Below are 25,314 nucleotides of genomic sequence, written 5' to 3'. Positions count from 1 at the left end.
AAAATGACATCAATAAGCCACTGTGTCTCGCCAAAGAAGAGCTTGAGAAGTTGCCGGGATTGATATATTGTTTCAAAATCTCAAAATGACCAAACACTCGGATGCATTGGGCTTGAAAGATATCACCACTGGGATCGCCAAGTGATCGCTTCGAAATTATAAAAAGGAACTTGCATATAGCAGACAACACAAAACAAGGAACTCAGGGAAGCCGAAATTATGATCCCTTGCACAAAGTAAGGCCAATGATAAAAGTGTTACCCAAATCACAGCGTTTGTCAATTGATGAACACATTGTACTCTATGAAGGTAGATTTACATTCAAGCAGTGTTTACCAAATAAACCAAAGAACTGGGGGTTCAAGTTGTTTGTGCTGGCAGGTTATGATGGCTACATGTATGCATTCCATATACAGGAAAGATAGATCCAGTCAGTGACTCCAAGGTCCTGAAAGTGAGCTCAAATGTTGTGCTCCATTTGGCTCAAAACATCCAACCAGGAAAGAATCATCGATTGTATTTTGATAATTGGTTGACATATATCCCATTACTCCAACATTTGGCAACAAGAAAAATCTGGTGTTGTGGCACAGTGAGGCTCAACGATTGTTCAGCTGAACCACAGCTAAAAGACATTGAGGTTCTTTTCCCTCCGATGATACAGTATTCGGTTTGACAACATAGCTCATGTTCCATACGTTGCGAAGAATCGCAACAGGTGCAAGCATGGCACATGCTCAGTGAAAAGTAATATTTACTGCAAAACAATTGCAATGTAAATCTTTGTTTGAATCATCAAAAGAACTGCTTTGCATTCTTCCATGGTTATTAGCTAGTTTTCTTTATCTGTAAAGGAACTATGTATTTTATGTAAACATTTTATGTATTTTTTATTTTAATAAAAAGCTGTCATATGGATAAAAGTCTAGTCTTTTAAGTTGATTTGACATATGTTCCAAAAAAGGCACCCACTCAATTGAGGTCTTTCATGACGACATCACGCTGAAGAATAAATCTATAAATCTATAACAAAGCAATGTAGTTTATTCCCTACATTGTAAGAATGAAAATTGTAAAGAGCAGTACATTGGGGAGACTCAACAAATTCTCAAAAAAAGACTTTATCAACATCGCAGGGATAATACTAGTGGGCCTCAATCGGCAGTACATTTGCACCTAAAAGCTAGCAACCACTCATTTGACGACAATGAGGTTAAAATCTTAGCGAAAGAACATAGATGGTTTGAAAGGGGGGTAAAAGAAGTGATTCTTATAAAACAACAAAATCCTTCATTAAACCGGTCTGGTGGGGTGAGGTTCAATTTGGATCGTTTATACAATAGCCTGCTTAGGCAAAACAGGTTAGGCAACATTCATAATGCTGATGAGGTGATACCGGTGGGAGTGGGGGAAATGGGCCAGATGTTAGTCAAGAATTTAGGAACAATCAGTGGGGCCACAGGGAGTGGTCCTCTGCTCCCCCCAACCTGAGAGTAGGGACCTATCATAGCTGTGTCCGGCGCCGCCATGGCTGGACATTAGGGATATATAAATCGGGCTGATACGACCAGTCAGACTTTAGTTCGCTGACGAAGCCTCTTGGATAGGAGGCGAAACGTCCGAAACCTTCAAATTTGTACAGTTGACGGCTGAAGAAACCTTCCCATAAATCTATAAAAAGAATAAATAAGACTCGGCCTTCGCACCACTGCAGTCCGCCACCTTCTTCACTAAACTGGACCTCTGGGGCGCGTATCACCTGGTGCGCATCAAGGAGGGGGACAAATGGAAGGCCGCATTTGAGACATCATTGGGAGATTTTGAGTATTTGGTAATGCCGTCACCGGCGCCACCCAAAGCCTTAGAAATGACATGCTCAAGGACTTTCTGAATGTATTTTGTTTTGTCTATCTCAACGACATTTTGATTTTTTTTCAGAGTCCCTGGACGAACATCGGCAGCATGTTCGGCAGCGACTGCTGCAGAACCGACTCTTCATCAAGGCCGAAAAATGCGAATTCCACGTCGAGTCCCTCTCCTTCCTGGGTTTCATCGTTGAGTGTGGCCAACTTAGAACGGATCCCGCCAAGACCAAAGTGGTGGTAGAGTGGCCGACGCCACCTACGCGCAAGCAACTGCAACATTTTTTTGGGTTTTGCGAACCTCTACCGCCGCTTTATCCACAACTACAGCCAGAAGGCGCTACCCCTGACTCAATTAACCTCCTCTAAAACCCCGTTTAAGTGGTTGGAAGAGGCCGACGTCACATTTCGTCTTCTTAAACGGGCCTTCACCAACCCTCCGGTCCTCCGGAGGGTTGGTGACCCCAACTCCGCCTTCACCGTGGAGGTGGATGCGTCAGATTCCGGAGTGGGAGCGGTGCTCTCCCTAACGGTGCTCTCCCCAGTCGACCGGAGACTCCACCCTTGCGCCTTCTTCTCCCGCCGCCTCAGTCCTGCGGAGGCTAACTATGACGGGCGCAACCAGGAGATTCTCGCATTCGTGTGGGCCCTGCAGGAGTGGAGGCACTGGCTCGAGGGGGCGAAAGAGCCGTTCACCGTGTTCACGGACCACAAGAACTTGGCGATTATCCGTTCAGCCAAGAGGCTAAACTCGCGCCAGGCACGGTCGCCGCTCTTTCATTCACCCTCACTCATTGCTCAGGGACCAAAAACACCAAGCCCAACGCTCTCTTTCGCATCCACGAACCGGCATGGAAGGACGAATGCGTGGAACCCATCCTGCCGGGCTGTCAGATTTTGGGGACGCTCCGATGGGAAGTGGAGCCGAAGGTCCAGGAGGCGCTACAAGGTACCCCGGCTCCCAATGACTGTCCAGCAGGGAGATTGTTCATGCCCCTGGCGCTGCGCTCAGAGGTGCTGCAGTGGGGGCATGCTTCCAAGGTGGCCTGCCACACCAGCGTGAGCTGCACCGCACACCTCGTCGCCCAGCGGTTCTGGTGGTCAAGGCGCCGCAACGACGTGACGGACTTCGTCAAGACCTGCCCGTCGGGCGTCTGTGGCAAGGTGTCCCATCAGCCCTTGGCGGGGCGGCTCCGCCCGCTGCCGGTTCCTCCGCGACCTAGGTCCACATTTCCTTGGACACTGGCCTCCCCGCCTTCCCGTGGCAAGACGGTGATCCTCACGGTGGTGGACCGTTTTTCTAAATCAGTCCACTTCGTGCCGTTGGCCAAGTTGCCGTCCGCCATCGAGACGGCAACCACGTCGTTCGTCTCCACGGGATCCCTATGGACATCGTTTCAGACCGGGGTCCTCAGTTTGTGTCCCGGGTCTGGAAGTGATTCTGCAGGGCCATGGGGTCGTCGGCTAGGTTGTCATCAGGGTACCACCCCCAGTCCAATGGCCATACCGAGCGGAAGGACCAAGACCTGGCGGCGGCTCTGCGCTGCGTGTGCCTTCATCGTCCTTCGGCCTGGGCCTTCCATCTTCCGTGGGTGGAATATGCCCACAACACCCTCTTCTCGTCAGCCACAGGTCGGTCCCCGTTCATGTCGGCCGATGGCTACCAGCTGCCACTCTTCCCCACACAAGAAGGCGAGGTGGAGGTCCCGTCGATACAGCACCATCTTCGGCGGGCCCATCGGGTGTGGAGGGAGACCAGGGCAGCCCTGTCGCGCACGGCGGCCCGTAACCAGCGGGTCACGGATCGCCGTCGTCGCCCTGCGGCGGCCGACCAGGTGGGTCAGAAGGTGTGGCTGTCTACGAGGGACCTGCGGCTCGCCGGGACTTCACCCAAGTTGGGGCCGCGGTTTGCGGGCCCTTTCATCATCAGAGGAGTGAGGGATATGGAAGAAGAGCCGAGTAGACTGAAAATTAAAGTGAAAGGAGCAAAAAAAGAATTGATCATGTTTCTACGAAGCTTAGAGAGGAATTGATGCAAAGGTGTGATTGATTAATGCAAACAAGCGTGTTCTAGAGGGAGAATGGATGAGATGTGAATTTGAGAACGTGGGAAAAGAGGGACAGACCGTCTTGTAGGACCACAACAGTGATGCCAACTGAGTTTAAGGAGTCATCCATAACCTCACCGTCTGACCTTATTCAAATTTCCGTTCCCTCTCGTTTCCTCAGGTCTTCATCTTCCCTCCACCTCTGTGTACCCTCTGCCCGTCTCACGATAATGGGGTGCAGAATTTTATAAATAAATAATATTTTTGTACATCACCTTGCTTCTTGCTGATTTAACATCATCATAAAACCATCAAAGAACCGAACCAGAAGAATAATGATTTTTATCCCATCAATTGTGTTTAAAGTTTTAAAAAGAGTGTTTATGTTTAGTTTCTGCACTGTGTTCGGGTGTCAAAAGTACATTTGTTTTCTGAAAAAAAGACTTGAGGCTTAACAAACGTGACTTTGATTTCTTGTACAAATGTCTGTTCAGACAAAAGTTGTAGTTCGTGACGAAAGTTACAGTTACAGTTACAGTTACAGTTACAGAACGGACAGTTAGGACGGCGGAAAAAATCATTGGCACCGCCCTACCCACTCTCGAGGACTTGCACACTGCAAGAATCCGAACAAGGGCGCGGAAAATCCTACTTGACCCTCCGCACCCTGCCCACCACCTTTTCCAGCTACTCCCCTCAGGCAGGCGCTACCGATCCATGCGCACCAAATCCAGCAGACATTTAAACAGCTTCTTCCCCCAAGCCATTAACTCTTTCAACTCTTCAACAGTAGCCAAAATGGAACTGTATAGTGCCACTTAGCAGTTTTTTTGACGACGATACTAGTGCAGCGTGTTCTACCGGAAACAAATTCCTTGTGTGTTCTACATACTTGGCAATAAAGATGATTTTGATTCTGATTCTGAATAGTCTCAACAGGAATATATTGCCTTTTGTTATGTAAAACAAATTGAAGGAATGAAAGGTAAAAAATACTGTTAGCCGGGGTCTGAGTTTCTTGAATGCAACATACTTACTGCTACACTGCCTTTGGCTATTTTCTAGCATCTTACTGGCATCCCATTGGCTAAGAGGGACTGCTCCTGAATGTGAGTACATGGGGAGATGGATGGATGTGTATCGATGCAGCATCCTTGACATTTGCCTCTGGGGCCAGGAGGAATTCCCATAATTTCATATAAATGTGAATCATGCAGAAAAAGGGTTAATCTGTCGGGCGATCGCTCAATATGCTGATGTTTGCCTTGGACATTTTCGTACAATTGTTAAAAGCCGAGAAAAGTACTTCTTCTCAGAAGGGTTCTTGACAAAACACTTGGCAGAAAGACACTATTTCGCTGATTTTTGTCAATCACGGGTGGTTCTGATCTCCATTAACCGCGAAAAACAAGGGATTACTGTATGCACAACATTCGTTGATTGTGCAATAATAATTAATGATATCAAGTAGTTGTGACATCTATTTGTTCCATATTTCATGCATTTTTATGCTGTAAGGAGCATTTATGTCTGAATTTTGGAGGGGGGCTTGGAACTAATGTATCCATTTATATGAAAAAATCCATCTTGACGTACAAAACATTGTAGTTAAGACATTTCTTCCAGAACAAAATAATTTCATATGTAGAGATATCACTGTACAATCACTTTATAATTTGTAATGTTTTTGTTGTTGACTGAAGCAAATTGGGAAAAAAAATCTGCCTGAAAGAGAAAAGTGTGACGTTTTTTTTACCTTGTTTTTCTCAAACAACTCTGTCTGCATGGCCTTGAGGTCTGTGTCGATTGCTGCTGCAGCCTGGCGGCGTTTCTTAGCTATCTGTTCTTCCAAGTCTTCAGTCTGAGCCCGCAGCTTCTTGTTGTCCCTTTCCAATGCCAGTTTCTCAGTCTCCAAACGTTCTCTACGACCCCATTCGGCTGCATTTTCCACCTGTAACCTCTCCATCTAATAGCCACATAGACTTTACTTATTATTTTATTAAAACATAACAAACAAACATATCAAGTTATCATCATAATACAAAGAGCTAGCGGTCCACCGCTGAAAAAAAGACAATGGAGCTGACGGTGCACCCTGCCATGCTGAGCCAACCCATGCTTCAACGGATTTGATCAATTGTATTTATTTGGCTTGGCAGAAGGCAAATCTTGCTCACTTCCAGACCCCATTGATTTTTCAAGTGTGTCATGGCCTATATAAGTGGGTCATAATGTTCGTTCTGCTGTGTCCAAATGTGCTGATGTGTCGATTTGCAACTATTTAACGATTGGGGAATTATTAATTTGAAAATATTAACTGTTGTTGATATGTCATCTGTCGTACTCTTTTTTTGGCATGAAGCCATACTGCTGAACATTTGTGAGCAGCAGTATGGCTTCATGCCCAAAAAGAGTACGACAGATGCAGTGTTTGCTTTAAGAATGTTGATAGAGAAGTACAGAGAAGGTCAGAAGGAATTGTATTGTGTCTTTGTAGATCTGGAGAAAGCATACGACAGGGTGCCCAGAGAAGAGCTGTGGTATTGCATGAGGAAGTCTGGAGTGACAGAAAAGTATGTCAGAGCGGTGCAAGACATGTCTCATGACTGTAAGACCGTTGTGAGGTGTGCTGTCAGTGTGACGGAGGAATTCAAGGTGGAGGTGGGACTCCACCAGGGGTCTGCTCTAAGCCCCTTCTTATTTGCTATGGTGATGGACAGGCTGACAGACGATGTTAGACAAGAATCTCCTTGGACCATGATGTTTGCAGATGACATTGTGATCTGTAGCGAGAACGGGGAACAGGTGGCGGAGAAACTAGAGATGTGGAGATATGCCCTGGAAAGGAGAGGAATGAAGATCAGTCACAGCAAGAGAATGTGTGTGAATGAGAGGGATCCAAGTGATGCTACAGGGAGAAGAGATAAAGAAGGTGGAGGATTTTAAGTACTTGGGGTCAACTGTCCAGAGCAATGGAAAGTGTGGAAAAGAGGTGAAGAAGCGTGTCCAGGCAGGCTAGAGCGTCTGGAGAAAAATGTTAGGTGTCATGCGTAATAGGAGGGTTTCAGCTAGGATGAAAGGAAAAGTGTATAAAACAGTGGTGAGACCAGCCATGATGTTTGGACTTTCTTCCACTGAAGAAAAGACAGGAAGCAGAGCTGGAGGTAGCAGAGCTGAAGATGTTGAGGTTTTCTTTGGGAGTGACCAGGTTAGATAGGATCAGAAATGATTACATTAAAGGGACAACTCATATTAGAGGCTTTGGAGAGAAAGTCAGAGAGGCCAGACTGAGATGGTTTAGACATGTCCAGAGGAGAGAGAGAGTGACTATATCGGGAGAAGGATGCGAGAGGAAGACTGAAGAGGAGGTTTATGGATGTGGTCAAAGAGGACATGAAGGTAGCTCGTGTGAGAGAAGAGGATGCACAAAACCGGGATAGATGGAGGACATTGATTCGCTGTGGCGACCCCTGAAGGAAAAAGCCGAAAGGAAAAGAAGAAGAACTGTTGTTGATATTTCATGGCCGGCTCGGTAGTGGAGTGATTAGCATGCTAACTTCACAGTACAGAGGTCATGAGTTCAAATCCCGCTCTGGAGATTTCATTTTCTCACCGGGCTCACATGGGTTTAGTCCGAGTCCTTCGGTTTCCTCCCACATTCAAAAAATATGCATGGCAGGCTGATTGAACACATTTTCCCGAGGTGTGAGTGTGAGAGTGGATGGTTGTTTGTCTCTGTGCCCTGTGACTGATGGCTCCCAGTTCATGGTGTCCCCTTTCTACTGCTCGAAGCCGGCTGGGATAGGCTACTGCAACCCCCGCAACCGTCAAGAGGATAAAGCCGTCCGGAAGATAAATGAATGAATGACTGTTCAGGAAGACGATGAAATGATCTTTGGGTTACAATAACTAATAACTTACTGCCAGACGTGCAAAAATGTGACCACTGCAGTGCCAGGGTTTTTGTCATTTTCTATGTAGTTCCAGGACCCACAGAATATTGAGTTTTATGAATACATAAACATTCAATGCAGCGTAAGAAACCTTAGACTCTCTTCTTTCATCTGAAGAAAAGAGTTAATTCCTAAGTCATATGGGTCTGGAGTAATATGACGTGCAATTGGGGCGGCTGTACAAAAGTCAAATGCCCCCCCCTTGTGGAAGGGAAAAAACATTGCCAGGGGTCTGATCAGCATTTTATCTGCATCTCACCCCCCTTACCCCCCACCCACCACCACTACACACACACAAGAAAAAACAAAACCTGACCAAATTCGGGAATTGCACTCCACGTCATATATTCAATTATGACAAAAATTGTGAATGGAAGTGAAGGAGTTAAAGATGAAGTAAAGAGGAATAATGAAACATTGATGCTGAATAATTTGTAACTATTAAGGGATCAATCGTAAATAATTTTCAAATACTCTGGGAAAATATGATTCAATATGATGTTTACACCTTAGTGAGGCCAGCATGTGTTTATGCACATTAATGACCTCTTAGCTCAGCTCTCAAAAGAGACCCCAGAGGTCTGCATTGGTAATGAATGCATCCTCAGAAAAGGGAGGTTTTGGAGTTCAGTTCTTAAGACCTCGTATGATTCTATGGTGGCATCATCCATTTATGATGGAAGAGTCTGCTTGTCAAGAATCATCTCTGCCTGGGACAGAAAAAGACTGGACCGATTGGTCAGGAGGGCCAGCTCAGTCCTGCTCTGCTCCTTGGAGATAAAAGCTATGTTCGACAGACCCTCTCACACTCTCCATACCACCCTGACAGTGCTGCTAGTTCCTTCAGCCAGAGACTGACACACCTGTGCTACAACAAGTAGAGGTACAGACGCATGTTCTTGCTAAATGCCGTTATATCTCTGTACTCACTTAAACCACTGTTACTGATGTATATAATCTTCAATGCCAGACGATTGGCATTCAAGGACATATGTCGAATTGCACACTTGTACTACAAATACAGCTACAGATCACTTTAAAAAGGTTCGAGTACTTTGACTGGAATTGGTGCAAGTAGTTTTGAAGGGCTCGAGTGCTTCTGCGAAATTAAGGATCAGTACTGTTGATTATATTGTTTGATAAAATACTTTGGAAACTGACAAAGATTGAAAACAGATATGGAGGGAAAGTTAAACAGGGGAAGTGAATAGTTTGGTTAGCACCAAATACCTAAATCAGGGGTGTCAAAGTCATTTTTTGCCACGGGCCACATTGTAGTTATGGTTTCCTCTCGAGAGTCGTTATGAATTTGGGTAAGCCATTAGAATGTTTAATCCCCTCCACATATTACATATAGAGCGCACAACAAATTAATGAATAACTAGTTTTCAAATCTAAAGTCAAGAATAATGACTGTTATTGTGGTTTAAATAAAAAAATATGAAACCATTAAACCATTCTGAGTGTTGCCAGTGAGGAATGCGCCTGATTTGTGTGTGTGTGTGTGTGTGTGTGTGTGTGTGTGTGTGTGTGTGTGTGTGTGTGTGTGTGTGTGTGTGTGTGTGTGTGTGTGTGTGTGTGTGTGTGTGTGTGTATAGAACGATTAACTGAGAGAGACTGCGAGAGAATGGTTAAAAAAGGGAATGTAAACTGTGTGAATGGAGCCTCGCTACCTCATCCTAACAGGGAATTTGTTGTGGCAAAATGGGGATACTAATCATTAAAAAAAGTTGAACTGCAGACAAAAATGGTCTGAGGGTCCTGATAAGAAAATAGTTTTTATAAAAATTGTAAAGAGCTAATTTCCTTTCAACTCATTAACTGCCAGACGTGCAAAAAGTTGTACACTCCGGTGGCAGTGTTTTTGTCATTGTCACTCGAATTCCAGGATGTTGGGTACCCATTTTTATCAGAATCAGAATCATCTTTATTGCCAAGTATGTAGAACACACAAGGAATTTGTTTCCGGTCGAACACGATGCACTAGTATCATCATCAAAAAATTGCAAAGAGGCACTAAACAGTTCAATTTGGGCTACTGTTCAAAGAGTTAATGGCTTGGGGGAAGAAGCTGTTTAGATGTCTGCTGGATTTGGTGCGCATGGATCGGTAGCGCCTGCCTGAGGGGAGTAGCTGGAAAAGGTGGTGGGCAGGGTGCGGAGGATCCAGTATGATTTTGGATTGGATTGGATTGGATATGCCTTTATTAGTCTCACAGTGGAGAAATTTACATTTCACAGCAGCAAAGTGATGAAAGGAATGAAAGTCCCGAACCAATTACCTTGAATAAAACAAGTTACTGGGATCCGCTATCTCCACTACAGTGTTGAGAAGCTTTCAAATTATACTGAATGAGCCCTTTGGGCTATCAGAAGCAAAAAGAGTGACAGTCAAAACTCTGATGGCGTTCTAGGGCCGCTTGGTGGTCTTTGTTGAGGCCAATTGAGCGTGTTATGTCACTGGGTATTTAAACAGGTTGCTTTCCGTGGTCATTTGCCAGTGTATTGACATGCCTCGCGACTGCCAGTGGCCAGGTCAGATTCGTACTACTGCGCTCCTGTAGGCACCCGATCCGAGGCCCTCCCCGCTAGTATTTCTTCTCACCCATACTTATTCGTCTCGTCACATTTACGCAAGTACGCGGCTCTATTTTCCCCTTGCCTCCCTGCTTGCTCGTTCAGCAATCGTTATTTTTGTATTGCCCCTGATCCACCTTTTATTTGAATGTATTATATCGGCCTCTCCATAAGTCGTCACCTTACCGTGGTGGTGGGGTTTGTGTGATCCAATGATCCTAGGAGCTAGGTCAGGGGTGGGCAAACTTTTTGACTCGCGGGCCGCATTGGGTTCTAAAATTTGACAGAGGGGCCGGGCCAGGAGCATTTGGAGGGAGTGTTTGGGCCGGAAATACTCTGAACAAGTTATGTCCATAATTTATAAAATCACTTCAAATGACTTCGACTGAGCGTATTTTACAAAGATTCCACAGCATATAGCTATAGTTTACGTTTTAAGACTTGCGCTGAATATTCATGAAGTCTTGTTTTCGAGTTGATGACGATCCCCATGTGACGTCACGTTTGGACCGCCCCTGACAATGCATACAATGGATTTTGGGTACTTTGTTTGGTCTGAAAACTTCGTGTTGATCCGTGTTGATGGTGAAATTAGAAGGAAAACACATAAATAACGCCATGGTGAATCGTTGTGTGTTGCACCAAGACAACTATTTGATATTCGCTGACACAAATTCCCAGCTGACAAATCAGCCCATTTCCAACGGAGCTTGGGCGCAATCTTCTGCATTTTCTGGGTGCTACATTGCTGTCATTGACGGCTCGAATTGATATGGGAGGACTCCTTGAATCAATTGCAAACATTTATGCGTTCCTCTTCAGAACTATTTGAATCATATTCATAACTGGATGAGTAACAAGAAAACATCTTCTCCGAATCTGAAGCCATTGTTTTGATTCTCGATCAAAGACAAGACATCTTGGTGTGACGTCACGAACAGGGGGGTGGGACCTTCTGAAACTGACCATTTCCGGATTCATTTTGAAGTCATTTTTATTGGTGTTTTTCATTTAACTAAAAATATCAGCCTGCCTGATTTGGGTATTTTAGATGCTATAAAACGTTTTTCTGATGTCAGTGGGAAACAAAAACAAAAAATGGTGCCGGTTGTCCTTTAAATGTAGTATGTACAAACCTCATAGCACAGTAAGAACACTACAACCCAATTTACTAACTGTCTTTCAAATGTGAAAAATATCCCTGATCAGTTAATAAATTTGTCTCAAGGAATATGGCATTTATATACTATTTCGCAGATACTTGGAGGAGGAAATGGAAATAGATTAAAATAACATATGCACTGTGATTTATTTTAATAAGTTTCCATCGAAGGGGCAAAGTTAAAGAAATCAACATTTATTGAAAAATGGAATGACTTTCAACATTCAAAACATATTATTACACAACGAAATATTCAAGCTCAATAATACCTACTTATGTTGAATTCCGCCAAATCATAGATGGTTTGTCCTGACCGCGTGCTCAACCAACTCCTCACAGACGCCCTCGCCTTCACGCGCAAACAATACACGTGTACCGTCGCCGAGCACACAAACATCGACTACCTGCAGTTGAAATTTGCATACTCGGCACGGCAGCCAATCAGAAGCCTGCTTCTTTCTTCCGGACTTTTGCAAGCGTTATAAAGTCGTGCAATTGCATGTCATTTTCCAAAATAGATGCACAGATACTCAGCCCAGAAGAAAGATTCAAAAGAAGCTAACAAGATATGTGACGCTACAAAACGTAAATTTACATTAAACCGTGACTGTAAAGTGTACGTGAGACTTATGAAAGGGGCTTAGTGGCTCGTAGGAAGCAATGCAAACGTTGCATTGTGCACCGCAATGACAGTCGAGTACTGCAGCAAAATCTACAGCCATGCACATTTACTGTAAATTAAGCAAGGTAGCTTTTATAGTAGGTGCGTTCTTGATTTAAAAAAAAACTTTATACTTTGTGACAATGCTTTTTAATGTGATTAGTTGTCTCATTGTGCTTCAAGTTGTGAAAAATGGGGCAGGCAACTTTTCAGTTATCTGCCCTGTTGTTCGCTAACTTTTTGTCATGAGTTTTAGACACTGTTTGTACTATAATTTGGTCAAGTTCGGCGGGCCGGATTAAAAAGCCTAACGGGCCGTATGTGGCCCGCGGGCCGTAGTTTGCCCATGTCTGAGCTAGGTTGTCTGGGGCTTTATGCTCCTGGTAGGGTCACCCATGGAAAACAGGTCCTGGGTGAGGGACCAGACAAAGTACGACTCAGAAGACCCCATATGAAGAAAAACACAAATGGATTTGGTTTTCCCTTGCCCGGACGCGGGTCACCGGGGTGCCTCTCTGGAGCCAGGCCTGGAGATGGGGCTCGCTAGCGAGCGCCTGGTGGCGAGGCCTACACACATGGGGCCCGGTCGGGCTCAGCCCGAAGAGGAAACGTGGATCCCCCTTCTCAAGGACTCACCACCCATAGAAGGGGCCAGAGGGGTCGGGTGCATTGTGAGCTGGGCGGCAGCCAAAGGCAGGGATGCTCCCCTGGCGGTCCAACCCTCGACTGCAGAAGCTAGCTCTTGGGACGTGGCATGTCACCTCTCTTACAGGGAAGGAGCCCGAGCTGTTGCACGAGGTCGAAAAGTTCCTACTAGACATAGGCTGTTGGGCTTGCCTCCACACACAGCCTGGGTTCCGGTACCAGCCCTCTCGAAAGGGGTTAGACTCTCTTCCACTCTGGAGTTGCCCATGGTGAGAGGCGTAGAGCAGGTGTCGGCATACTTATTGCCCCCCGGCTCGCCACCTGTACGTTGGGATTCACCCCGGTAGACGAAAGGGTTGCTTCCCTCCGCCTTCGGGTGGGGGTACGGGTTCTGACTGTTGTCTGTGCATATGCACCAAACAGCAGTTCAGTGTACTCATCCTTTTTGGAGACCTTAGAGGGTGTGCTGGAGAGTGCTCCCCCTGGGGATTCCCTTATTCTGCTAGGCGATTTCAATGCTCACGTGGGCAATGACACCTGGAGGCGCGTGATTGGGAGGAATGCCCCCCCCCCAATCAGAACAGGAGTGGTGTTTTGTTATTGGACTTCTGTGCTCGACACGGATTGTCTAGAACAAACACTTTATTCAAACATAAGTGTTTCCATATGTGCATGTGGCACCAGGACACCTTTGGTCGCAGTTCGATGATTGACTTTATAGTTGTATCATCGGATTTGCGGCCTCATGTTTTGGACACTCGAGTGAAGAGAGGGGCAGAGCTGTCAACTGAACACCACCTGGTGGTGAGTAGGCTCACACGTTTGGAAGACCCAAACGTGTTGAGAGGGTTTGTTGGGAACGTCTGGCGGAATCCCCTGTCAGAAGGAGTTTCAACTCCCACCTCCGGCAGAACTTTATACATGTCCCGGGGGAGGTGGGGGACATTGAGTGCAAATGGACCGTGTTCCGTACCTCCCTTGCTGAGGCGGCAAATCAGAGTTGTGGCCGTAAGGTGGTTGATGCCTGTCGTGGTGGCAACCCCCGTACTCGCTGGTGGACACCAGTTCATGACGTCAACTACTTCCGGGTCGAATGTACGCTGGCGCGCTTTTGGCTGCCGCTGTTCGCCCGCAAACATTTTGGCTTCTTTTTGTTTTTTTACGATTCCTGTACCACTGGAAATACTCGACAGTCACCAGAGGAACTTATGGTCGAACTCCAATCTGCTTTGGCTGTCGGATCGTCTCGTGATTCCGGTCGTTTATCCGGACCGCGAACGAGAACACGGACAATCTCCACCCACCTGTACCCGCTGTTGAGGGCTAACCTGGGCGCTGCCTGTCTCTGGACGTTGCTGGGTGCTATCATGTCGCTCCTCCAACGACCCGTTGGACGGCTGCAATATTCCGCGTCAGAGCTGCTTGAACTCCGCTCCCGGTGGACGAGCGTGCCACAGGCGATTTTCCGATTCCCGGAAATCGCTCGCCGCCCTTCCCGGAGGTATATCCACCGCGGATCACGTCGAGACTTTCACCTCGACGACTCCAAGGATATCACCTCCCTGTGGTCATCTTTCCGCCGGCCACGCAGAGGTTACAGCCGCTCCGTGCAACACCGTGTGTTGGCCGGCCTGGCTAGGTCGGCCAATACCCCTCAAAATGACACCACCAGCGTCACTTTCGGCCTCCTGAACATCCGCTCGCTTACGGGTAAGGGTTGTCTTATCCAAGACATCCTTAGTGACCGTAAGCTGGACTTCTTCTGTTTGAATGAGACCTGGCAAACAGCGGGGGACTTTTCCGAGTTGAACGACACGACGCCACCTGGGTTTGTTTACCTCTCAAAACCCCGCCTCTCGGGCCGCGGAGGCGGTCTCGCGATATTTTACCGCGAGATCTGGAAAGTCACTCAAGTACCAGTCCCGGAAACTCTCTCATTTGAATGCCTTGCGTGTCAAATTTCTGGTCCATCTCCCACAGTTATAGCCACTGTATATCGTCCCCCTAAACCACATCGTGACTTTTTAAAAGACTTCTCAGCCGTCCTCACACACCTCTCCACTCTGTCACCAAATATTATTATCCTTGGGGACTTCAACATACACATTGACAATTCCACCCATCCCCTCACCAAAGACTTTATTTCCTCATTGGAGAGTTTTGGCTTACACCAATTCTCTGATTTCCCCACGCATATAAAAGGGCATATCCTGGACTTAATATGCTGCTGTGGTTTTACCCCCGCCAACTGCACAGCAAACGAACTTCCTGTAACGGACCATTTCCTCGTCTCATTTAACGTTCCCATCACACTCTCTCTCCCCAAGCCACCGCGCATCATCACTTATCGGAACATCCAACACATTGACACTGTCACCCTCACTGCAATGGCTGCCAACCTCAAACCGGACTACAACTCCCCCCCTGATGAACTTGTTTCCCAATACAACATGGACCTTGCACACATGCTCAACACCCTTGCTCCTGTTAAATCCCGGTCAGTCCAATTCACTCGATCCGCCCCTTGGTTCACCGCCCAACTCCGCTCCACCAAGGCGAAAACTCGGCAGCTGGAAAGACTTTACAGAAAGACCGGCCTCACCACCCACCAGGACATGTACACAGCTCACCTCACCCACTACAAGGACTCTATCACACGCGCAAAATCGGAATACTATTCTGGACTGATTGATGCTAACAGTGGGAATTCACGGACTCTGTTTTCCCTATACAACAAAATCATTCAACCCCCTATCTCTCTCCCCCCACACTTTCACTCCTCAGACACCTGCAACGCACTACTTCTGTTTTTCACTGAAAAGATCAACAAGATCCACCAGCACCTCGGCTCCTCTGTACCCCCCCCTCCCCCAACCTTCCTACTCCCTATCAACTGCTGTCGTCTTTTGAACTCCCTCATCCCTCCTTACTTTCTGACCTCATCACCAAGTCCAAGAATTCCACCTGTCAACTTGACCCCCTCCCTACTGTCCTCATCAAATCTTGTCTACCTGCTCTCCTCCCTTTTATTTCAGCTAGTATTCACTCCTCACTGTCCACTGGAATTGTTCCTGTCCCTCTTAAAACCGCAGCTGTAACACCAATCCTGAAAAAACTTGGTTCAGATCCCAATGATTTCAATAACCTACGTCCAATTTCGCATCTTCCATTTATCGCTAAAATTCTCGAAAAAACCGTCGCCTGTCAACTCCACTCTCACCTCACTCACAATAACCTCTACGAACAATTCCAGTCTGGTTTCCGTCCCCGCCACAGCACTGAATCAGCCCTCATAAAAATCACGAACGACCTTCTCATAGCAGCAGATACCGGCTCCCTCTCTATTCTCATCCTTCTTGATCTATCTGCGGCCTTTGACACAATTTCTCACCCCATCCTGCTCAACCGACTCTCCACTCTAGGCGTGACACACACCCCACTCAGTTGGTTTCACTCCTACCTCACTGGCCGCTCACAGTTTATCCAAATTACCTCATTCACTTCACGGTCCTCCCCTGTGTCTTCTGGTGTGCCCCAAGGTTCTGTCCTGGGGCCCCTTCTCTTTATTATATACCTTCTTCCCCTTGGTGATATCTTCCGCAAATTTGGAATTCATTTTCACTGCTTCGCGGATGACACCCAGCTCTACCTCTCCAGTAAACCCGACGCCTCTCTTCCACCTGCATCCCTTACACTTTGCCTCTCAGAAATCAAATCCTGGTTTTCTCATAACTTTCTCAAACTAAACAGCGAAAAAACTGAACTTCTCCTTGTCGGTACAAAATCCACCCTTCACAAAGCAAACAGTTTCTCTCTCACCATTGACAATTCTACCGTGTCCCCCGCCCTTCAGGTTAAGAGCCTGGGTGTCATCCTTGATAGCACACTATCTTTTCACTCCCACATAAATAACATAACCCGGTCTGCATATTTTCACCTCCGCAATATCAATCGTCTCCGTCCCTCTCTCACCCCTCACACCACTGCTATCCTCGTCCACAGTCTCGTCACCTCCCGTATCGATTATTGTAATTCACTTCTTTTCGGGGTCAATCAAAAATGTCTCCATAAACTCCAACTAGTCCAAAATTCCTCAGCCCGGATCATCACAAAAACCCCCTCATTTCACCACATCACTCCTGTCCTCCAACAGCTCCACTGGCTCCCTGTTAAACTCCGTATTGAATTCAAGATACTTCTGTTTACATTTAAAGCCATCCATAACCTTGCCCCCCCCTATCTGTCTGACCTAATTCAAATCTCCGTTCCTACTCGGGCCCTCAGATCCTCTTCCTCCCTCCACCTCTACACGCCCTCTGCCCGTCTCACAACGATGGGGTGCAGAGCTTTCAGCCGCTCCGCTCCTAAACTCTGGAACTCACTTCCACCCAACATCCGCAACATTGACTCCCTTCCTACTTTCAAATCTCACCTGAAAACCCACCTCTTTAAACTTGCTTACATGGTCTAATTTATTATGCTGTTTTATTATTTATTGCTTTATGCATGATTTTACTGTTTTGTGTGTTGTCTTTGTTGGAAAGTGTCCTTGAGTGTTCAGAAAGGCGCTTGTAAATTAAGTGTATTATTATTATTATTATTATAGTAGTAAGGGATGCCATAAAGCTGAAGGAGTCCTACCGAGCCTATATAGCCTTTGGGACCCCTGAGAGAGCTGACAGGTATCGATTAGCCGAGCGGGATGCAGCCTCGATGGTCACCGAGGCAAAAACACGGGCATGGGAAGAGTTCGGTGAGGCCATGGAAGCCGACTTCCGGGCCGCTTCGATGAAATTCTGGTCCACCATCCGGTGTCTCAGGAGGGGAAAGCAGTGCACCACTAACACTGTGTACAGTGAGGACCTCGACTCGAGACATCGTGAACCGGTGGGCAGAGTACTTCGAAGACCTCCTCAACTACACCAACACGCCTTCCTTGGAGGAAGCAGTGTCTGGGGACTCCGAGGTGGGCTCTCCGATCTCTGTTGCTGAAGTCACCAAGGTGGTTAAAAAGCCCCTCGGTGGCAAGGCCCCGGGGGTGGATGACAGCCGACCGGAGTTCCTAAAGGCTCTGGATGTTGTGGGGCTGTCCTGGTGGACACGTCTCTGCGACACTGCGTAGTCATCGGGGAGAGTGCCTCTGGGTTGGCAGACCGGGGTGGTGGTCCCCCTTTTTAAAAAGGGGGACCAGAGGGTGTGTTCCAACTACAGAGGGATCACACTCCTCAGCCTCCCTGGAAAGGTATATTCAGGGGTTCTAGAGGGGCGGGTCCGTCGGAAACTCAAGCCTCAGTTTGAGGAGGAACAGTGTGGTTTTCGTCCCAGCCGCGGAACAATGGACCAGCTCTACACCCTTACCAGGGTCCTTGAGGGTGCATGGGAATTCGCCCAACCAGTTTACATGTGCTTTGTGGACTTGGAGAAAGCATTTGACCGTGTCCCTCGTGGAATTCTGTGGAGGGTGCTTCGGGAGTATGGGGTACAGGAACACCTGATATGGGCCGTTCGGTCCCTACTCGACAGATGTCAGAGTCAGGTTAGCATTGCCAGGGTACGCCGGCAACAAGTCGGAATCGTTTCCAGTGAGGGTTGGGCTCTGCCAAGGCTGCCCTTTGTCACCGATTCTGTTCCTAACCTTTATGGACAGAATTTCTAGGCTCAGCCGAAGCGTTGAATGTTTCCGTTTTGGTGGCCTCAGTATACCATGTCTGCTTTTTTACAGATGATGTGGTACTGTTGGGGCCTTCAAGTGGAGCTCTCCAACTCTCTCAGCATTTCGCAGCCGAATGTAAAGCGGCTGGATGAAAATCAGCACCTCCAAATCTGAGACAATGGTTCTCAGTTGGAAAAGGGTGGAGTCCCCTCTCCGGGTCGGGGAGGAGATTTTGCCTCAAGTGGAGGAGTTCAAGTATCTGGGTGTCTTGTTCACGAATGAGGGTGTAAGGGAGCGAGAGGTCGACAGGCGGATTGGTGCGGCGTCTGCTGTGATGCGGACTTTGTACCGATCTGTCGTGGTGAAGAAGGAGCTGAGCCAAAAAGCAAACTCATGTTTGTTCTTTTGCCATCAAAGAAATTCCAGTTACCGTTTTTTAGAATAAGGTAAACTGGCTACCGTCATTGATGAAATGGAGGGGTAATTCTTCTTAGGGGTACGCCAAACATAGTGTCATGATCTGGTTGGCGACCAACGGGGGGCGCTGTCGGCCCCGCCTGCACCTGCACAGGTACTGGTCTTCCCGATCAGTGGCGGACTGCCACGTTCGGATTGGCGACCAACGGGTAGCGACATCAGCCCTGCCTGCAGCCTCGCAGGTGCTGGTCGTTTTAATCAGTGACACTTAAAAGGACTCCCGATACGACCATCCGGTGTCGGTTCATTGTTTGTTGCATGCTTTGTATGCAATGTGTATGCATTGTATGCTGTGCATGTGTTTGTTTAACCTTGGCGGACTTTCAGATTATGTTGATGTTTTACATTTTGTTCCTGCTGACTTTATTTTAATACAATTTGTCAAACACAACCTCCTGCTCTCTCCTGCCTGCTTTTTGGGATCCGCACCCGCCATCACCACCTTGCAAACCGTGACACATAGCAGTAATTTGTGTTCGGGGAATTCACCATACAAACACATTGTAAACATTGTTTTATTTCGTTTCACTCTTATTTCTTATTCTTATTTATTTTATTCTGATTCTGATTCTGATTTCATTATATGACGTCACATCTGGCCCAGACCATGTCATATCCGCCAATGTTAATAAATGCTCTTCCAAACAGCGGCGGCGCTCTCTCGCCCCACATCACCGCGAGCACATGACGCGCGCCTGTACCAACTAAGGACAGTTTGACTTGACTTGAGCTATTGTGGTATGTCCGGAGGCATGTTAATTGGTCAGATCTACCTTTTGTCTGCCACTGTGGCAGTTGGCTGAGAGTGGGCCAAGTTTGCTGACCATTGGGTTTGTGTATTCAGTCCATAAGAACTAGTTAATAATACCATATTCACCATGTTAGTAGCTGGGGCTGAAAGCAAGAGCTGAGCTCTATTAAGACCAAATCAAACAAAACAAAAAAGTGTTTGGCTGTTACCTCAGTTCGTAATTCGGCTAGTTTCTTGTCCATACTGGTACGAGCTCCCAGTTCATCCTCCAGGTCTTCAGATATGCGACCAAGTTCATCTTGATGTATTTCCCTCAACAGATTAACCTGGTGTAAAATGGAAAAGACAAATAATGAAAAATGTAATTGTACATTTAGTCATCAAAAAGTTAACTGATAGAACACGATGAAATTTAATTTAGTTTAACATTAGCATTTAAAAATGTAGTTATTGCTTATACCAAATGACATGATTTTCCTGTTTAACTCATTTGCTGCCATTCACGAATTTATGGAAGGAAGGGGTGATATGATTAAGGGAGTGATGATAAGGACTGAAAAGTTCTGGACCAGTTGAAGTTTATGGATGAATTCTTGATGGGCACTGAAAAGAAATGAATTTCAATAATTATAGGAGGTGACAAGACTGTGAACAAGGATAGCAGTAGTGGTGGTGGGTGAGAGAGATTATTAGGTGGAAATATAAAGACCAAGTTGTGTTGGTGATGTGGGTCTGTGGAAACTCTCAGCCGTACAGGAGTGGTCCATCGATGAAAAGGTTTATTCAGCCGTCATCTGTACTTCTTTGAAGGTGTTGGACGTTTCGCTTCTTATCCAAGAAACTTCGTCAGCAAACTAAAGTATTACTGGTGGTTTAGGCCCAATATATATATCCCTACTGTCCAGACAGGGCGGTGTCGGACTCTGCTATGATAGCTCCCTGCTCTCAGGTTGGGGGAGCAGAGGACTACTCCCTGCCACTCCACTGATTGTTCCTATTGTCCTGACTAACAACTGGACTGAATGCCCCACTTCCACCGGTATCACCTCATTATTCAGAATCAGAATCAGAATCATCTTTATTGCCAAGTATTTAGGACACGCAAGGAATTTGTTTCCAGTCGAACACGCTGCACTAGTATCATCATCAAAAATTTGCAAAGAGGCCTAACCCTATTTTGTCTAAGTAGGCTGTTGTACAAACAATCCAAATTTAACCTCACCCCACCATATCGGTTTAAAGAAGGATTCAGCTGTTCTATGAAAATAGCTTCTTTTACTCCCCTTTCAAACCATCTATTCTTTCGATAAAATTTTGACCTCATTGTCGTCAAATGAGTGGTTGCTAGCTTTTAGGTGCATATGTATTGCCGATTGAGGCCCACCTGTATTATCCCTGCGATGTTGATAGTCTTTTTGAGAATTTGTTTAGTCTCCCAAATGTACTGCTCTTTACAATTTTCATTCTTACAATGTATTGAATAAACTACTTTGTTTTTTCATTTGGCAGCCGATCATTTGGATGTACTAATTTTTGCCTTAAAGTGTTTCTCGATTTGAAATAAGTAGGAATTTTGTGTTGCCAAAGGACTCTGTAGTTTTTCAGAAACTCCTGCAATGTAAGGTACTGCTGGTCCTCTCCTTTTTGTATCTACAGAATTTTTGGGTTTCATTCCCTATTCTTTCTTTCTGACATTTGTGAAATGACCACTGAGGGTACCCACAGTTAGTGAGTGCTCTCCTGATATTTTTGGACTCCTTTTCTCTACCTTCGACGCTTGTTGGTATTAGTTTAGCCCTATGCTGGAGGGTTCTGATGACTCCTAGTTTGTGTTGTAAAGGGTGGTTAGAACCGAAAAGGAAGTATTGTTCAGTGTGCGTAGTGTTCTCTTTTATAATTACTTTACAATCCAAAAAGGATAGTTGGTTCTCTTTAATGTCCTGTCGAATAAATTTAATGTTGATATCTACAGAGTTGAGGTGATCTGTGAAGGATTGAATTTCTTGTTTGTTTTTTTTTAATTATGACAAAAGTATCGTCCACATATCTAAACCAGTGTCTAGGTTTTGTCCCCGGGAAGGATGTGAGCGCCTGTTCTTCCATCTCTTCCATGTACAGATTAACCACTATGGGTGAAACTGGTGAGCTCATAGCACAGCCATGAATTTGTTTGTAAAAGTTCTCCCTAAATTGAAAAAACTTAGTATTAAGGCAGATTTCCAATAATTGGCAGATGTGGTCCGTTTGGTTCGTTCATGCAGAGAAATGTTCCGCCAGCAGTCTCGCCCTCACCACTGAGACTGCTGCTGGCGTTGGGACAGATGTGAAGAGAGAAGTCACGTCGTAAGATGCCAATGTTTCCTCAGGTTCCAATATGAGGTCTTTGATCCTCTCTACAAACCCTGTGGTGTTTTCTATGTGATATTCTGTGTTACCAACTAACGGAGCTAAGATAGTTTTTTAAATATTTGGCTACATTGTAGGTAGAGGAGTCAATGCTAAGCGCAGGCTTTGAGAAAGGGGGGACACTTTGTCAGGTTCCGCAGCTTTCTTGATCTTCTGCTGACATGTCCAGTCCGTGGATGTGTAGGGCAGAGAATGGGGCTGGGGGCATAGAACCAGTAATTCCTGGTCGAGTTGGGCTGATGCAGGAAATTGGGGTGTCTTTCGAATATGGAAAGAAATGTGTTTGGCTCATCAGTAAGACCCTTATTGTTCACTATGCAAGGGTGGGGGGGCAATAGTTTGTGATTGCTTTCAGGCGATTCCACAATGATGCAGAGTCGTTAGCAGAGAAATGTTTTTTAAGCATCTCGACATAGCTTCTCTTTGCGATGTTAATTTCCATTGTCAGTTGGTTTCGGGCGCGTTTGTACAGTGCTCAATCTCTTTGAAACATAGCCAGTTTCTCTTTTCAAGCTGTCTGTGTTAGGGAGTGAACTATGGGTTGTTATTGTTGAAGGAGTGGAAGGACTTTGTTGGGCCACACATGTCCTCAGAGAAACTAATGTTTGATGTTGCAGTGTCTGAGTATTAATCCAGTGTGTTTGTTGAAGTTGCAAAGAAGCCCGAATCAGTGTAGTCGATGCATTCTTATAGAGCTAACTTTGCCTCATCTGTCCATTTCTTTACAGTCTTAAGATTTTTTTTTCTACATTTGAGTTTCTGTCTGTTTGTCGGAATTAAGAGTATTAAGTAGTACAATATATTACAATACATATTGATTTATATACCGGTTTAACAACAGCTGAAGCTGCAACAAAGTACTTAACAAGGACAGGTAACATGTTCCGAACGAGGCAGTGAGCAGCCGTCTCATCGGAAAAGAAATGAATATCTGGATCCCCAAAGCAAGCGACAGAGACAATAGATCCCTGCAGAATGTTTAATGAATAACTAAAGGCGCTGGTCCAACATGAGGAATAGGGGAAATATAACATAAAGAACACCGAAGTGCGAGTAGGGGGGCAAGGGGAAAACCGACCCGCGTACTATGCCAACGGAGAAAAAGTGCAAGCACACGGTGGTGCGAAAAACAACAATCTCGACTAGAAAGCGGGAAGAAACGGGAAGTGGGAGGGCGCCTCGGACCGGGTACATACAGGGGCACAGTCGAAAGAGTCTGACCTGGGCACCGGTAGTAGCGAGGCACATCAATACTCCAGTGAATACTACAGAAAGCGTCCGGTATAAATACCCGTTGACATAATGAGGTGATTGGCAGACGGAGGTCTAAGCGGGGAGGCAGGACCCCGCCCCTTGCCGCCAATGCAAATGTGACACACCAGAAGACACAGGAGAGGACTGTGAAGTGAAGGAGTTGATTTGGATGCTTATAGTGGAAAGTCTGTTGAGCAGGATGGGGTGAAAAATGGTGTCAAAAGCTGTGAACAGATGTAGGAGGATGAGAACAGAAAGAAAACCGGTGTCTGTTGCCATAAGAAAATCAATTGTGATTTTTATGAGAGCTAATTCTGTACCGTGGAGGGGACAGAAACCAGACTTGAATTGTTCGTCGAGATTATTGTGAGGGAGGCAACAATTTTTTCAATAATTTTAGAGATGAAAGAAATGTGAGAAATAGGGCTGATTCTTTTTTCTGATATCCAGCAAGACAACTGATTCAGAAGAGGAAGTGGACAATGTATCAGAAAAAAATGAGGAGGAATATAACCCACAGTATGATCAATCATCTTCAGGACAGGAGGAAATGTAAATAGATTAAAATGGCATATGCAATGTGATTCATCAAGATTGCGTCTGTTTCAATCGAAGGTGCAAAGTGAAAGAAATCAACATTTATTGAAAAATGGAATTACTTTCAACATTCAAAACATATTATTATACAACAAAATACTGAAGCTCAATAATATCTACTTGTGTTAAATTCCGCAAAATCATGGATGGATTGTCCTGACCGCACACTCTGCAAACTCGCCACGGACGCCCTCGCATTCACGCCAAACAGTAAACGTGTATCGTTGGCAAGCACACAGACACATAGGCAGCATTAAATATTCTACCTGCAACTAAAATTTGCATACTCTGCACGGCAGCCAATCAGAAGCCTGCCTCTCCCTTCCGGACTTTCCCAAGCGTTATCAGGTCTTGCATTTGTATATCATTTTCCAAAGTCGATGCACAAAATTCATGACGCTACAAAACGTAAACGTACATTATACCGTGAATGTTAAGTGTACTTGAGCATTTTGAAAGGCGCTTAGTCGCTTGTAGCAGACAACGCAACGCTGATATTGCATTGCGGACAAACGACAACTGGAGCAAAATCTACAGGTTATATTTACCGTAAATAAAGAAAGGGAGCAGTTGTGATAGGTACATCCTTCATTAAAAAAATCCTTTATACTTTGCAAAAAGGTTTTTTTTTTTTTGCGGTGAGGCGTCTAATTGTGTTTCAAGTTGTGAAAAATGGGGCATGCAACTTTATGGCTGATTTTTTTTTTGCGATTACTCAGGCTTATTGTGTTTCAAGTTGTGAAAAATGGGGCAGGCCACTCTATGTTCTGCCCTGGCGTCCGCTAACTTTTTGTCATGAGTTTCAGACACTTTTTCACTATGATTTGGACAAGTTCGGCGGGCCGGATTAAAAAGCCTAATGGGCGATATGTGGCCCGCGGGTCGTTATTGACAGACCTTAAGTAGTGACGTAATGTACATCTCTGCTTATTGTATTGGTATGGAGATATAGAAAGCTATCTGGAAAAAAAACAGTTCACGTGCATTCCAACATCAAAGTAATGTATTTTTACGTTAAAGCTTCAATTGGAAGGAGTGTAATTCCCAGTCAAAAAAAACTAACAAAAAACATGTACTTACCTGTTTCAGGACTTCCTGTTTATTCTTGCTGAGCTCTTCATATTTATGTTTCCACTGGCTGAGCTCTGTCTCCAGCTTCTCAATGCTCTTACTCAATGCAAGTTTGTCTCTGTATATTACAAAAACATAAGAGAAACACATTATCATTGGTGGTCATGTGGGCCGGGAAAGCAAATCATGTGAGACCAC

At 45.7% G+C, this 25,314-nt stretch overlaps 1 protein-coding gene across 7 annotated transcripts in view; it reads right to left on the bottom strand.

Moving 5' to 3' along the window:
• The window catches only part of ccdc102a (coiled-coil domain containing 102A), a 118,818-nt gene that overhangs the window by 43,312 nt on the left and 50,192 nt on the right, over window positions 1-25,314 (bottom strand). For 6 of the 7 annotated variants that reach the window (XR_016114418.1, XM_088991790.1, XM_088991791.1 and 3 more), the window contains exons 5-7: window positions 25,126-25,234; window positions 19,998-20,114; window positions 5,667-5,876 (exon numbers count right to left, since the gene is read on the bottom strand). Coding sequence is in view for 6 of the 7 variants with exons in the window: in XM_088991790.1 (XP_088847916.1) it covers window positions 5,667-5,876; window positions 19,998-20,114; window positions 25,126-25,234 (436 nt within the window). In the remaining variant the exon portion in view is untranslated. The remainder of the gene's footprint in view (window positions 1-5,666; window positions 5,877-19,997; window positions 20,115-25,125; window positions 25,235-25,314) is intronic. The other variant, XM_088991794.1, reaches the window with a different exon arrangement.

Source organism: Hippocampus bargibanti, linkage group LG03 (genome assembly GCF_051943395.1).
Source record: "Hippocampus bargibanti isolate YZ-2025 linkage group LG03, ASM5194339v1, whole genome shotgun sequence".
Lineage (NCBI taxonomy): Eukaryota > Metazoa > Chordata > Actinopteri > Syngnathiformes > Syngnathidae > Hippocampus > Hippocampus bargibanti.
The sequence above is the reverse complement of the archived record's forward strand: the minus strand, read 5'-3'. Positions and strand labels throughout refer to the sequence as shown.